General features: G+C 30.9%; 2 protein-coding genes across 2 annotated transcripts; both read left to right on the top strand.

The window, feature by feature from the left end:
- Positions 1-772: 772 nt before the first annotated feature.
- Positions 773-8,664, top strand: APG5 (autophagy protein Apg5 family). The gene is made up of 8 exons (XM_028083052.2): positions 773-1,012; positions 1,114-1,238; positions 1,336-1,402; positions 2,069-2,158; positions 3,299-3,386; positions 5,388-5,531; positions 6,259-6,390; positions 8,239-8,664. The coding sequence occupies exons 1-8, from the start codon at positions 911-913 to the stop codon at positions 8,538-8,540; spliced, it is 1,050 nt and encodes a 349-aa protein (XP_027938853.1). The 5' UTR covers positions 773-910; the 3' UTR covers positions 8,541-8,664.
- Positions 8,665-10,532: 1,868 nt separating this feature from the next.
- On the top strand, positions 10,533-12,396 carry LOC114193145 (glutathione S-transferase U19-like). The gene is made up of 2 exons (XM_028082849.2): positions 10,533-10,853; positions 11,777-12,396. The coding sequence occupies exons 1-2, from the start codon at positions 10,533-10,535 to the stop codon at positions 12,119-12,121; spliced, it is 666 nt and encodes a 221-aa protein (XP_027938650.1). The 3' UTR covers positions 12,122-12,396.
- The last annotated feature ends 3,094 nt before the right edge of the window (positions 12,397-15,490 follow it).

Here is a 15,490-nt window from a genome sequence, read left to right as displayed (position 1 = left end):
CTCGAAAAGATGAAAGACTAAATTGGTTCAAAGTTTTGAAATGGAACAAAAACATATTTAACCCTTAATTTATTATTCAAATAAGCTAGTAAGAAAGTGACTCTTTGTCATTTTATTATCATCATTTTACTATATAGTATTTCTCACGTATTTTATTATTTCTTTAGATTTACGCATTTTACCGATTTGTTAATTGTGTAACAAAAGGACGAGATATGGTATAAAACTACGTGGTGTTATTGTAATTTTTACAAAAATAACGTGTATTTATCACTTAACATGGGTAAAAGTAAAAGAATATGATAATAAAATGTATGGAAAAAATTTATAATGATAATATGTACAATTTATATTGAAAATTTAACAGTTAAACATATGAAAAAAAAAGACTTAAATGAAAGAAATTCGAAAAATACTATAGATAAGAAAATGTACTCTAAATATATATTTTTCCTTTATGCACATAACATAAGTAAATGGAATTAGAAATATAACACATGCAATTTATTAAAACTAAAACAAAGATGTTTAAATATAAGAATAGGAAATACGTTCAACAATGACTAAATTCATACGTATTTTACTCTCTGAAGTTTAGAACTTCGACTGTATTAACGAGACTCAGTTGCCACATTTATTTATCGTATTTCATAATGTTTATTTAAAAATTTAATATTTTTAATGTAATTTTAAAAAGTAAAAATAAAGAAATTTATTATAAATAATAAATTGTAATTAGATAATAATGTGAAGTTAAGATGTAGTTGAAAAAAATCCGAAAGCAGTGAGAAAACAAATTAAGCAACGTGAGCGATTTGATGAAAGTGGGAGAAGAAGTGGAGCGAATGAAGTTGAATGAAGTTAAAAGTGAAGAGAGAGTGAGAGAGAAATAGAAAGAGATCTGAAAGAGATGAGCTCGGCGCAGAAGCAGGTGTGGGAAGGGGCCATTCCGCTGCAGATTCACCTTCACGAATCTGAAGTCACCACTCTCCCTCCTCCTCCACCAGCTCTCGTATTCTTCTCGCGCCACACTGTTCCTTTTTTTTTTTCCGTAGGGTTTTTCATCATCTCACTCAATTAATCGCTTTGTTTCCATTTCGTTTTCGTTTTCAGGTGTTGGCTCCTCGGATAGGGTACTTGCCTCTGTTGATCTCGCTCGTGAAGCCTCACTTCAGCAGCACGCTTCCCCCTGGACTTGACACCGTTTGGTTTGACTATAAAGGCCTACCTCTCAAGTGGTGCGATTGCAAATTCAATACAATGCATTCTCTTGTTGTTGTTTTTTGAATTCTCGCATTACACTGATTGTTTTTTTTTTTTTTATGCCTTGTGCAGGTATATACCGACCGGTGTTCTTTTTGATCTTCTGTGCGTGGAGCCGGAGAGACCGTGGAATTTGACGGTAATTACTTTCTGATTTTGTTTTGGTTTTCTGTTTAGTCAATTTGACCTACCATGTTCTGTTGGAATTACATATTGTTTCCTCTGTTTAGATTGTTCGGTAGGAATTGGCTCATTTAGATTTTAATTGCAGGAAGCAAGTTTAACACGAGAGTTTAATTTTTAGTGGCCATGTACTCCTAGGTTAAAATCGTTGTCGGTATGACTTTGAGGTCGTTGTTGTAAAATTTATTAAACTTATCTTGTATGACGATGGTTTGTGATTGGATGACATTTATTTTCTCTTAAGTAAAGCGTTTGTAGTTCATTTCATATTTTGAATAGAGTTTAATTCGTAGGTTGCTGTTAGTGTATTTTTTTTCTTTTTTGAAAAAGACTAGCATCCTTTAGGAACTCGTGTTGCTGCCTCATCATATTAATAATTGGGATGATGTGACGATACAGGAAATCCTACTGGATTTCCACTTCATCTCTACCTGCTTGGTGGTGTTTGTTATTGAAGAAACTAAGAAAGAGCCTGAACTAGGGGAAGCAAATAAAATTAGGAGTGCTTAAATAAATTAGGATTGATTTACTACTAACATTTTAGTGGCCCTTTTAGAAGTCATCTTTCCACATGTGCAGCTATATTTGATCTTAATCTCTGAACCCTCTGATCGATTTATAGGTACACTTTAGAGGATATCCAAGTAATATACTGCTTCCTTGTGAAGGTGAAGACAGTGTAAAGTGGAGCTTTATTAACTCACTGAAAGAGGTCAGTTATGTGATATTTGCTTTGTGGTGCTTGCCTTTGTTGTACTTGTTTGATTTATAACATGATGCATTTCGTGCTATTTTGATTGATCACGTCTGACTCATATTATATTTGGTTATATGAAGCTTTAAACAGATCTTAACCTAGTCTGGGACATGGTTTATTGGTATAGGATAGTAAGGAAAATATTGGAACTTTATTAACATGAAAATTTGTTGAGGATTTATTAAGGTAATGGTGGTTTTTTGGTGGATTGGTATGATGCTTATGGGCCAAGTTAGTGTGTTGTTTAACTGCTATAAAATGTGCATTAATGATAAAAGTTAATGGATTGATATGGATTTCTGGAATATCTTAGATAAAACCTACTGCTGCTTTCAAATAAGGAGTTCTCGAATCGAAGCTATGATGTTTTCAGTTCCTCCCACACCTTGGAACAACTAATATTATTAACTACTACTCAATATGCATTTATGATAAAATTAGAAATGTTATAGTAAGGGAAGAGATCTTTGAGCTCAGTTTTAGGTCAAAATAGGTATTTTTGTAATAATATGCTAAGGTGATGGCAATCCAGAAGATAAAATCTGAATAAGATGTATTTTATTGAAATGAAGAGAGCTCAAGGGCTATTGTAGACGTAGAAAAAGGAAACCAGATCCTAAGCTCTTCAGAGAGAATATTCTCTTCCCTGCAAAATACTTAATAAACTATGATTTCCCACAACAGACCCCCTATTATTCTCTCTCCTTACTATATTTTCCTTTTATCACATGATCCCCCATCCCCCTCTACTTTCAACCTCAGCTAACTGGCTCTCCAAGGCCCTTCTTATTCCTTCTAGAATAAACCCAGCATATTGTGTGCCTTTTCTGACTATCTACAACTTACTTATTTCGCATGCTAATAAAGTCACTGGCTATTTTTTGCTGCCAAACCTTAATCTCGAAGTTAGACTAGAATCCAAAAGAAGCAGCAGTTATTCCAGCTAAAATTTAAGTGTAGGATTCTTGGTAGGGAAGTGGGATACTGCATTCGTTCAACTTTAAGTCCCCAAAACTTGTTATTTGTGTCCCATCGGCAATGCATGTGAGATGTTAAATTTTCGTAGCCACTACCTGAATTCTAATTTTGCTGCAGGCTGCATATGTAATAAATGGGAATAGCAAAAATGTCATGAACATGTCTCAACCTGATCAGGTGGAGCTCTGGGACTCTGTTTTAAAAGGTACTGTTGTTAATTACCTAAGGTATTCTGTTTCTCTTTGGGATTCCCATGTGTGATTTATATTCTACCTGTAAAATGTTGGGAACTTTTAGTTATTTCAATCAAATAGATTGTTAGCATGTGAATGCTAAGAAAAATAGGATAAATTTAAAATGTAGTACCTGAGTTCTTTTGTTACTGATTGTTAATTGTTGGGAATAGAGAGAGAGAGAAAGAGCGAGACTTTATTTGCAATTCTTTTCTGGTTCTCACTTTGATTAAGAACCAGATGAGAGAGAATATGATATAAATAATATATAAATATAAATACTATTTCCTGCTCGTTAAATGTTTCTTTACATTTATGATCCAGTTCCTGTTATAGATATAGAGATATAGTGCAGTTATCTTTAAAGTAGTGTGACTGTTGAGTGACTGACCTACTCTTGTTTGTGTGCTGGTAGTGCTATTTAAGAGGCCCCATAGTTATTTTGGTGTCAATTCGATATGATTTTAGCAAGGTTGTTGATAAATTTCTATTGTGAAGTTTGTCCCGGCAAAAAGCTTCATATTCATTTTATATTTAGTCAACATAAAGGCATATCGGTTATTTTTAATAGCCTGACCCTACCAATGGATGGCCCTTCGTTTTTCTTCTGGTGGTGAATGAGGCAATGCAAGCTAAGCTTTGTAATTTTTAGGAATCTAATTAAGGTCACAAATGTAATCTGTGTTGGATTAAGATTGAACCTGAGGTTATCATTTATCAAGCTTGAGGTTGGTTTGTTTGGGATAGCCAAGGGTTTTTCAATGAAGCTTGGTTTACTTGTTTTCTTTTTTCAGCAAAAGGTTTCACTTGTGAATAGGACAAACTCGGATACCTCATCTAAAACATTATGAGTGTGTGATGCACATTGAATTACAGTTCAAGTTTTCATTTTGTCTAGTGTTCGGTGATTGATGTACAACATTGGGAATTTGTTCTTGTGTTGTTCTATGCATATAAGTATTAGAAAGGACAGTGTTAATTTAAATATACACAAGTGCTATATAGTGTTTATTTTCCATTATGAAAAGGCACAATATATTTTATAATTATTTTAAGAGTTATCATTTAATTATTTATTATGTTCTATAGAGAAGTCTTATTAACACACTTTCTCGTACATTCTTACTAGCAGTTTCCTTGTAATTGTAACATGTTGAAATCTGCAACAATTAGCAGAGCTTCATTAAATAAGATGTGGATCCGCAAAATTTTGACCAATGAGAGAGTGTATTCCTAGCATTTATTCTTGTACAATATTAAAAGTACATTATAATTTGATAACTTTCTTAGAATTACAGTGAATGCTGATATAATTGTCACATTATTCTGATACGTGGTAAAAAATGAGCAAGGGAACATTGTTGAATGTTTTGAGTGTTCATCCGTCATTTTTGCAGTTGCACTTGTGTTTTGGTTGGTTATCAGTGTGGAAGTGGATGGGGTGGGTTACAACATTAAGGAAAAAGGGATAATTTAATCTCTTTACCTTCTGTCCAGTATTTCAGCTTTTCTCTTGTTTAAAATTAAACCACGAGACAAGCCTTTTTGTGCTGTTCTCTCCTTCTTTTAGCAAATCAAACATGTTCTATCTTTATTGGCACACAAACAGTCATAAAGATTAAACATGTAATTTTTTTCTCAAGGATATTTTCCAGAGTAGAAATAGTTGTTTGATTACCTTGGTTATTTTATCCCTCTGTTTTTATTTTGGGCAATAAAAATATTTAAGACGTAGTTGAACATACACTTCCAAAAGCTAGTTGCAATTTTGCAATGTATAACCAATCTCAAATTTGAATGAATGCTATTCTACCCTAAGATTCATAAAAGATAGGATAGTCAAAGTGTAGTGTAACATTAAAGTGCAGAAAGGAACAAGGGTTCCATCTGCCATTGGTAATTTATGGAGATTTTGTTTTGTTGCCCTTTGATCTTAGACTTGTGTCAACAGTCGGTACTCATTTGCATTGCAGGTAATTTAGAAACTTACCGGCGGGTGGCATCTAAGCTTAAGCTTGGAACCTCTGAAGATGAATATACGGAAAATGTTAGTTCAGTCTTGATTAAATCTCCACAAAGTACAGGGGATACTGATGTTACTGGACAAGTTAAGACTGGTGAGCAACATGAACTAGTTTGTGTGCCAATTTGGATTGCTGTGTTTTTTCCTCTTCTTTTATGGAAGATTTCATGTCTACACCCTCCATTCTTTTTGATAATATTTCCTTGTTTTTCTATAAATTCCTGGTGGATCTTCTAAACATTTACAAGTGGATTAAACTAATTCTGAGTGCCTTATGGGCTCTCAACATACCCTTTTAAAAACGATATCTGTATGGTGTGATCATATGTAAAGATTGAGAGCTATCACTTAGGCTACTTGTTTTACTTGTGATAGATATGGTATTGTGTACAAAAGAAGGGGAAAACACACAGTTGAAACAGTCAGAAACACTTAGAAATTATAACTGTAACAGGCCTATATAAGTCTGTTACGGGTTTAGGTGTATTTTTTAGTCTGTTTCTGTTTAGAAATTTGTTGGGAAGGGCTGAGAAAGGTCTCTCAGAATACCACATTGGTATCTCTTGTAAATCTACGTTGTTTTCTGGGTTATTCTTCCTGTCACTCTGATAGGAAAATAGCTTGTGTGCAATAAAGAATCAATTAGAGCGTTGTGGAATATATCAGTTCTATCAACTTGATTCTTTCTTATTTTTATCTTTACTTTCTAATTGTACTTAAAACTGTAATACTGCATAATTATCTATTTGTTGAATATGAACACGTGTACCAATGCCTCTTGATAAACTTTTTTTGTGGTTAACATCTACTGTCTTTTGTAGGTAGGATTCCTGTCCGTTTATATCTTTGGACAGTCACTGAGGAGTTTGATGATTTTGAAGATGCTCCTCAAATTGATAATTGGGACAAAGTCTCATATATCAATCGTCCTGTTGAGCTTTATAAAGAAGATGGTAAGTCGTGTCTTATAGATAATCCTCCTTTGTAACTTCTAAATTGATTGTTTTCTATGATTTTTCTTCCTTTTTTCTTGTATGGAGATGATCATCATGTTTCCAATAGGGCTGATGGTGTCGGGGCAAAATCAGCTACAGTTTTCTGAAGGATGGAGTAGTGGGCAATGGGGAAAGGAAAACAGTTATGTTAGAGAGAAAAAAAAAAGTAAAAAACACATAAAAGCTAAATAAATAAACCTAGTATTTTATATCAGGAGCTATAACAAAATATTAAATATTTCCTTTTAGGAAAATATAATCAATCACTAAGGGCAATTTATCAGTACTGCGACTAAGGCTCAAACTTAAATATGTATGGACTAAAATGAAAAAGAATAGAGAACCACAGCTGAGGATTAGCCCGCATGTTGTGTCCTGAGAACTTACGGAAAATATCATGAATTAAGCTAATATTATATTCTCTTAAAAGATAACTTGTGAAAGGGAAAGCGAAGAGAAGATAATAAAATTCAAATCTCAGGTTCCTCGATTATCAATTCAAACAATCCCCGACCCTGATAACAAACTATCTTGTATCTCAGGTTAATGGAAGAAACATGTTTACAATTATTGTATTTGTTAGCCAAGTACTGCAAACACAACTTACATCCACACAAACTTCTTTCTTTTTGCAACCAAAACAGTTCATGATTTAATAAAATCTGTCAATTATTTATTGTCCAAGTAGCAGAAGTGGTAAAGCTCCTCTCTTGCTAGAGGCATATGAACCTCTGAAGTGCTTGACACCAGTATTGATTGAGTGCCAGAGGCTACATTACATTTTTTGAAGTAAATTGCTAATTTTCGGAAAAAATATGAATAATTTGCGTAATTACAAGATTAGGCTCTAAATTGGTGCATTGAGGTTTATTGCCCACTTTAGAGAAAGGGATATTCACCAGTAGACAAATGATGCGTACATAGTTAAAAATTTTGTCCATCGGAATGTCTAAAAACATACTTAAATACTTTTGTTGACATTATATATTGCTAAAGAGATTTCTCTCTTGAGGAGAATGCACACTGGCCGTAAACATGCGCCAGTTAGAAAGTTTGGATACAATGTGGGATAAGAAAATAGTATGACATGACAACCTTTAACTATCATAAGATGCCATATTATGTAACATAGCATACAATATATATGTTGTATACATTTATCATAGGAACGCAGATCTTATGTCATGGATGTAACGTGACATGCACATGATGTAACGTAATATACACTAATTACAAGAACACATCTCTTGCTAAACGGTTGATTGCATTTTTGGATCCTTTGTAATGATTAATGATTTTGGTCTGCTAATAATTTCTTGTCCTTCTTAATACCCTCCGGTTCATATTTTTCTACTCTAATATTTGATGGTTTTGGACAAATCTGGGTTATAAAATTATTTGAAAGATTCAAAAGTCAATAATTTTATGAAATCTGAAAGATTTTTTAAAATGTGATATCAGGGTTTCAAAAAGCGAGGAAGTTTGGGATTTTCTTATATTGGGTGATATATGATAGTTTTATTGGTCAGTTTTTGTGTAGTTAGTTGTGATATTTTCATCTATAAATATTATAAAAATTCAAAACATGAAATTAAAAAATTGTAAAATGCCAGCCAGTTGTATTCAGAGTGTCTAAATGTCTCTCATGGTGTGCCTACTATTGAAGTGTCCGTGCATCCTTTACCATTCTTCTGTCTCTGCTTAAATTGATTGCAACTAATCGAAATTGTTAATTTATTGATAGGATGATCTTTACTTTTCTGCAATTTAACTGATATATTTGTCTTTTATGTCTGTTGCGTGCAGGTAAATACTTTAGTTTAAATGATGCGGTTAAAAGAATATTACCTGAGTATTTTCTGGAGAATTCCTTTGTAATTGAAGGAGATACAAACATTAACCAAAGTGGAGAAGAGGGAGAAAGATCATCTGATCCCGGGTCATCTTGCAACGCAGCTGAGATTGCTGAAATCAAATTTGTTCGTATTCAAGGGATAGAACCAATTTTAGATATACCTTTTTCTTGGGTTGTCAACAACTTGATAAATCCCGAGTATTTTCTTCATATGTGCGTATGCTTAAAAGTTAAGGCCAATGCTGTGCAATAGGGATAAATTTAGTTTTGTTGGGCATACATTTACTAGGAAAAAAAAATCAGAAGGTGCAATTTTTTTTGTATATAAAATGTACAAAACGGTTTCATATCATATTCATTTCATAATTCGATTGCTATTTTCCAGTGCAAAGTGTAGTAATTGTTGACAGATCGATGATTTTTTTAACTCCATTTAATGGTAATGTTTCCCTGCAAAATTGGCTGTTTCAGTTCTTGTATTTTGCTTTCTGTCGGTGAGAAAGGTGTTTGCACAAAATTTTGGTTCGTCCACATTTCCTGTAGTTAAGCAAAGTATGCCTTTATTTTTGAACTGTTGGTCAATCAATTATGCAAAGAGAAATGCTAACAACAATAGTCTTTATCACTATCAACTATTTTGTGTCATTGATTGAATTTGACATGGCCAAGATTAAAGCCTTTACAATATTTGGTTGAACAGACGGTTTTAGTGTGGGTAATAGAACGAGTGGAGCTTAGTTGTGTGAGAGGTTTATCCGTTGTTATTTTTAATGCTGAAAATAATTCATGGAAACTTTAATATTTAACCAGCACCAAATGATATAGTTAGTTTCCATTTACCTTCAAAATTCTAAGAATGAAAATAAGTCGCAGGTTGAGGATACATCACAGTTTGGATTCATCATCAATACTAAATTCAGGCTAAGTTTATTTCCGGTTGCTCAATTTTTAAGTTGATCTTCTGTAGTTTCTATAATATTTTAAAAATACTTTATTTAGTCTTTTGAAGCAAACACCGTTAAAAATTATGCTTAGTTGATTAATGAATAAAAAATTACTTAAGCTGTGTTTTATTTTTATTCTATGTTTTTATTATAATCCCTCTTATATATTCGTGGAATTAGAGGTGCGCGGTGAATATCCACACTTTTAATTATGCTCTCTTATAATTATATATATATATATATATATATATATATATATATATGATTTTATTTGTTACGTAAAAATAAATTAATTCAATATATTATTTATTATATATTTTAATAAAGCTATATTGTAATAAAAAATTAATTATATAAAATGAAACATTATATGCATTTATAATTTAGTTATACCTATTCTTAATCATATGGGTAATTATTTTTTAATACATGGAATAATTTATTCTCAATAGTTAGTTACTTTTTCTGTGTTCCACTATTATTCTTTTGGTGTCTTTTTAAAATTTGTATTGTAATTTAAAAATATATAAAATAGAAAAATAATATGTGTAATCTTTAGGATATGAGTAGTTTTTTTTTTTCAAATGTATTTTTTTTTCTTAATAGATTAGTTATTTTCTTCATCCCATTATAACTTTTTTTTTGTTTGTTGACTTTATAAATTCTATATATTAATGTAAAAATATCATTAAAGAAAAAGTAGGCTAATAATTAATATACACCAAATGAGAATCCAAATTAATTGTCAAATTTATTAATAATATCTTATGTAAACGAGTAGTTGAAACTATTATCTTTATACCCATATAATATTTCTGAAAAGCAATAAAATAATATACTAATTATTATATTAATTGTTTAATTTTAAAAATTTGGAGAACTAAGCCTACCTTTAAATTTTATAGAGACTAAAGTTACATATTTGTGGAAGTATAGGAAACAAAATGGATTTAAGCCTTTTAAGTTACAAAAATTATATAACTACTTAACCTTCTGCCGGCCGTTTGATACTAACGTCCATTCCCACACCACGCCAAATTTCAGTGTCCTCTGCACTAAAGGCTGTTGAAACCAAAACACACAAATTTACAGTTACAAGATTGTAGAAACATTGTGAGGTACGAAGCTAAGAACATTGTGAGGTACGAAGCTAAGAACATTGTAGGCGTTGTGTACATTCCAAAGATTTCATCCAATCTAATTGTTCACTATAAATTTAACACTTCCCTCACATTTTCTAGTCATCCCAGAACGGATAACGTTCAAAAGAAAGTAAAGAAATCATATTTGTAAAAGGTAACATGTCAAAGGGTGACAAGGTTGAGGTTTTGGACTTTTGGGCTAGCCCATTTTGTGGTAGAGTGAAAATTGCTTTGGAAGAGAAAGGGGTGAACCATGTACACAGTGAAGAGGATTTGTTTGGCGCAAAGAGTGAACTTCTTCTCAAGTCAAATCCCATTCATCAAAAAGTTCCTGTGCTCTTGCACAACGGCAAACCCATTTCTGAGTCTGCTATCATAGTTAGCTACATTGATGAAGTCTGGTCTTCCAAATCCCTGCTTCCATCTTCTGCTTATGATCGTGCCCAAGCCAGATTCTGGACTGATTATATCGACAAAAAGGTTAGTTGCCTCATTCTTAATAACAAATTAAATACTTTATGTTTTACACATGTTTAAGATTCATGTAGACCGTAGATAACGTAAATTTATAACATAAAAGTATATAAGTGGATGCAAATTTTATCTTACAAGTTAGTTTTGTGGGGTTGAGTTAGACTTAAAGATCACTTCTTAACATGGTATCATATTCATGAATTAAAGTTTATCCTAATAAGATTTGTTATTTGTTGGATCTATCTCACCACCTGTTATCAAGATCACTGTTAGACTATTTATTAAAATATAATTTTACGTAATATATAAATATGTGCAAATCTTATTTTACAAAATAATTAAGTAGGATTTAATTAAGGAGCTTTGCCTGCTCCTTAGTAACACAGTTTATTATTTTACTGAATCTCTAAACTTTAATGTTTAGGCATGATCAAGGCAGAGTTCTAACGATGAATGATTTTTTTTTATTAATATAGCTGTCAAGATAGGTACTATAAAAGGAAATAGTTTTACTGTTCATAGTACTTTATAATTAGATGATAGTACGCTGTCAAGGCTAATCTATATGTTATTTACTCTTATTTCAAGTCTAAAACATTTTGACCAGTAACGGTTTAGTTTTGAAATTTCTATATATTTTAAGTTAATGCTCAATATCTTGTGCTTAAGATGATGTGGTTCGTGGATTTGGTTACTTTGAAAAGTAGAATATACTTGGACAGTAAAGTGATATCAATGTAACATTAACATGTCATTTGATATTTTTTTCTGCTTACATCTAAATTGTGAATGAATTGTTCTGTTTACAAGAGATTGAAACAAACCCAAAATATATGTGTACTAGTCTAGTATAGAGCTGGAGGCTAAAATTAAGAAGTAGATTTATGTGTTGATATATGATTATGGATGGTTACTTTTATGCACGGAAGGTGTTTGAAACTGGGAGGAGCATCTGGGCAAGCAATGGAGAAGAGAGAGAAGTAGGGACTAGGGACTTCATTGAAATTTTGAAGCATCTTGAGGAAGCTCTTGGGGAGAAGAACTATTTTGGTGGTGATGCCTTTGGGTATCTGGACATCATAGCCATTCCTCATTCAGCTTGGTTTTTGGCCTATGAGAAGCTTGGGGGATTCAAAGTTGCAGACCATGCACCAAAGATCTCAGCTTGGGTTAAGAGGTCTTTGCAAAGGGAATCTGTTTCCAAAGTTCTGCCAGACCCAGAGAAGGTATACCAGTTTGTTCTTCACTTCAGGAAGATGTCAGGGCTTGATTGATGAAGCATGAATGCTTGGTTTGCCTCATGGCAGTGAATGGTTCTGCCTTGTTCCTGGTTTTTCTCATTGTATTAGAATTTGCTGCTTTAGTCTTTAGCCAACTCTCTTATATGATGATGGCTTGAGTTAAAATAAGGGAAATAAAGAGTAATAATTAATAACATCTGGGTATGCTTTTCAACTGCATTGGCAATGCTAACTCATAATTTGCATAGTTAGTTTGGTAATATTGCTCCTTAAACCTATCTCTTATTAATAAAGACATTTTTTATTTTCAGTCGAGCTATAATGATATTGTAATGATATTGTTGAGAACAAGTCTTTATGAAAATATACTTACTAATATTATGAATTATTATATGAGCGGTGCATTGTACTATTTATTAATCTTTTGTCTTGTATACAAATTAAACATGACTATTATATAATTAATGAACTATATTACACATATTGTTAGGATAATCATCGCCTTCTTGAGATATTGTCCACTTTAGAGACTGGAATTCCGTTACAATTTTGTCTTTAAAAGACGTCTCAGAAAGTAAGAATTCTTAAAAGACGTCTCAGATGGTGGAATGAGTATTTAAATTACGCTTATAAGTTCCTCGGTCAAGGGCTAGGAGAGTTTTCGCTCTCAGAATCGACACCAATGTTCCGACCACAAACTTGACAACATCATTATAATCAATCACTGCGTTCTTAAAATATTGTCTACTTTGAAGACTCAAGCTCCAATATGGTTTTGTCCTTAAAAAACGTCTTAAATGATAGAAGAAGAAAATTAAAATTAACCTTGACTTCTAAGTTATATAAAATTATTGAATGTACAGAGCAAGTTAGAAAAATTATATTGAGACAATCTAAATACTCCAACAATATATTAGGTAAAATTGACATTTTACTATTTTTAAGTTTTTATGATTTTAGATTTCGTTAAAAATATATGTTTTTATCCAAAAGAGAGAGTGGTTTGAATGAAATGAAATAAAAGATTCTTCAAATATCGAATTTATAATTTTAAGGAGAGTTCAACTTAGAGAATATTTTTCAACATTCAAGTCATTAAAAATTTAAAAAATATTTAAATATAATGATATAAGAGTGAATGAAAAATTAAATAAATACTTAATGTGAAATCAATATATACTTAGCATTCATGCATAAATTTTTTGAAAAATTAATTAATATGAAAATAAACATGAAGAATATTTATAACAGTATATAATAATAGAAAGAAAATAAGACAACTCAATTAAGCTTATACGTTAGTTCAAATGGGTAATAGCAGTTAAAACTTGATATTGGTCGAATTAGAATAAAAGTGTTTGATATTCAAATTGACTGAAAACGTCATTCTTATTCTTCAACAATTGAAAGAAATCTAAGTCCTATTTTTTACTATGAGAAGCAGAGATTGAATTTGATGTTTTTAAAGTAAAGAGAGAGGAAAAACAAAGAAAAATGAAGTTGTTGTAAATTGGATGGGAGAGTAAGAAGAAAAAGCAAAGAAAGCATAAACTGATAAAGGAGAAAAGCACCAAATGATGCATTCATGAAAGGGAAAGCATGAGAGAGAGAGAGAGAGAGAATGGAAAAAGCATGAGATATCTTACAAGTCATCATGCCATGCCAAGTGGATTACTTAATCGTTCACGTGGCAAAAGCTGGTCCCACGTGGGTCCCACTTCCATTTTAATTCATTTCTTCTCCATGTGCTCAAACTACACCCAGTTTCTTCTCTACTTTTTCTTTATTTTTATTTTTAAATACAATATTGCTAATTGGAGAAACCATGTATGATCATTAACTTTTAATTTTTTTTATGTTGTTATATTGTGAATTAGCAATATTACGAAGATCATTAATTTAAAATTTATTAAATAAGATAATTCTTATTAAGTTAAGTTTATAAAATTAAATTAAACTTAAATTTATTTTTTATATAATATTAGAGTCTTCTTCACCAATTAGATAGAATTACAAATTTTAATTTTAATTAAGTGTACTACTTTGTCTTCTTCTTAAAAAGAATTTTAAATTAAGAATACTTTTCATTTCATGAATTAATTTTATAATGATGAGTTAAACTTAAATACACTTCCTAAAAAAAGGTTAAATTAAGAATATTTTTCAATGAGTTAAACTTAAACATACTTCTTAATATGTACTTAAATCATTTTTATCCTAATTTAATTAAAAATGTTGTTTGTCTCAATATACTATTTTATTTTTGTTGAGAATGAGGATTTATGATTTTTGTGTTCTCTCCCCCAACTTATTCATCAATTACTTTCTTCTTCTCTAATCTCCTCAAACTCAATGATCAACTTATTCCTTCACTCTTCAAGCATATGAGTTCACCGATAAGTTTGATAAGTTTAAAAAATAAAGAAATAATGAGAAGTTGGGAAGAAAAAGACAAATATAACGATCACACTATTTTATTGATAAAAGAAATCACATGATAAGGTATTTAGTTAAAAAATATCTAAACAAAATATAATTTTTTTAGATAAAAACTCAATAAGAAATATCTAAATTTATAAAATATTTAAAATTTAATGGGTAAATAATAAGCCGGTTAGTTCAACAAGTATTGACGTGTTTATTTTTTAGTAAAATAAAAAAAACTACGATCTTAATACAATAATTTTCATTTTGTTAATATTGTTTGACCTCTATTAATGGTTAATATGATTGATCACTTATTTTGATTTTAACAATTCTCACATGTATTTTTTTTTTAAAATGTAGCATTACTAAGCAATTAACCTTGAAGGGAATCATTAAACATCTTAATTTTCCAAAACAAAAAATAAAGAATAAAAGACTCCTTTAACATTAATTGCATATTAACATTATATTTTTTTCTTTTTAATAAATCTAACAAAATTAAAATATATATAATAAAATTTTAATTTTTTTTATCATACTCAAAATATATATTAATACTTACCATTTACTATCATATTTTCTTTTCCGATCCTTAGGCTAATTTAAACTAATTTTAAGATAAGTTATTTTGAAAATAATAAAAATATTATATTAACATAATTTGAAGACATGCAAGAAACAAATGTGAAAGGTAGAACCGTTTGTTCAGTTAAGAAGAGCCGTCCTAGGTTGTCTTTTTTTCTAAGTTTCCTTCTTTGGAATACTCCTAGGGTGACATGATGCTGCTGCTATAGTAGCTAGTTGTATGTAGGTGGATAAACTTAGAATCCAAGAAAGAACAACCAAGAAGCATAGGATCAATGGGTGAAGAACAAAACAAAATCATAATTAATTAATTAGTAGATATAAACTTGATATGAAAGATAACAGGAATCCATGTATTTGATCAAAAAAACAAATAAAAAGTAGTTAAAA

This window comes from Vigna unguiculata, chromosome 8 (genome assembly GCF_037176805.1).
Source record: "Vigna unguiculata cultivar grain cowpea cultivar isolate G323 ecotype 2 chromosome 8, ASM3717680v1, whole genome shotgun sequence".
In the NCBI taxonomy this organism is placed as follows: Eukaryota; Viridiplantae; Streptophyta; class Magnoliopsida; order Fabales; family Fabaceae; genus Vigna; species Vigna unguiculata.
The sequence above is the reverse complement of the archived record's forward strand: the minus strand, read 5'-3'. Positions and strand labels throughout refer to the sequence as shown.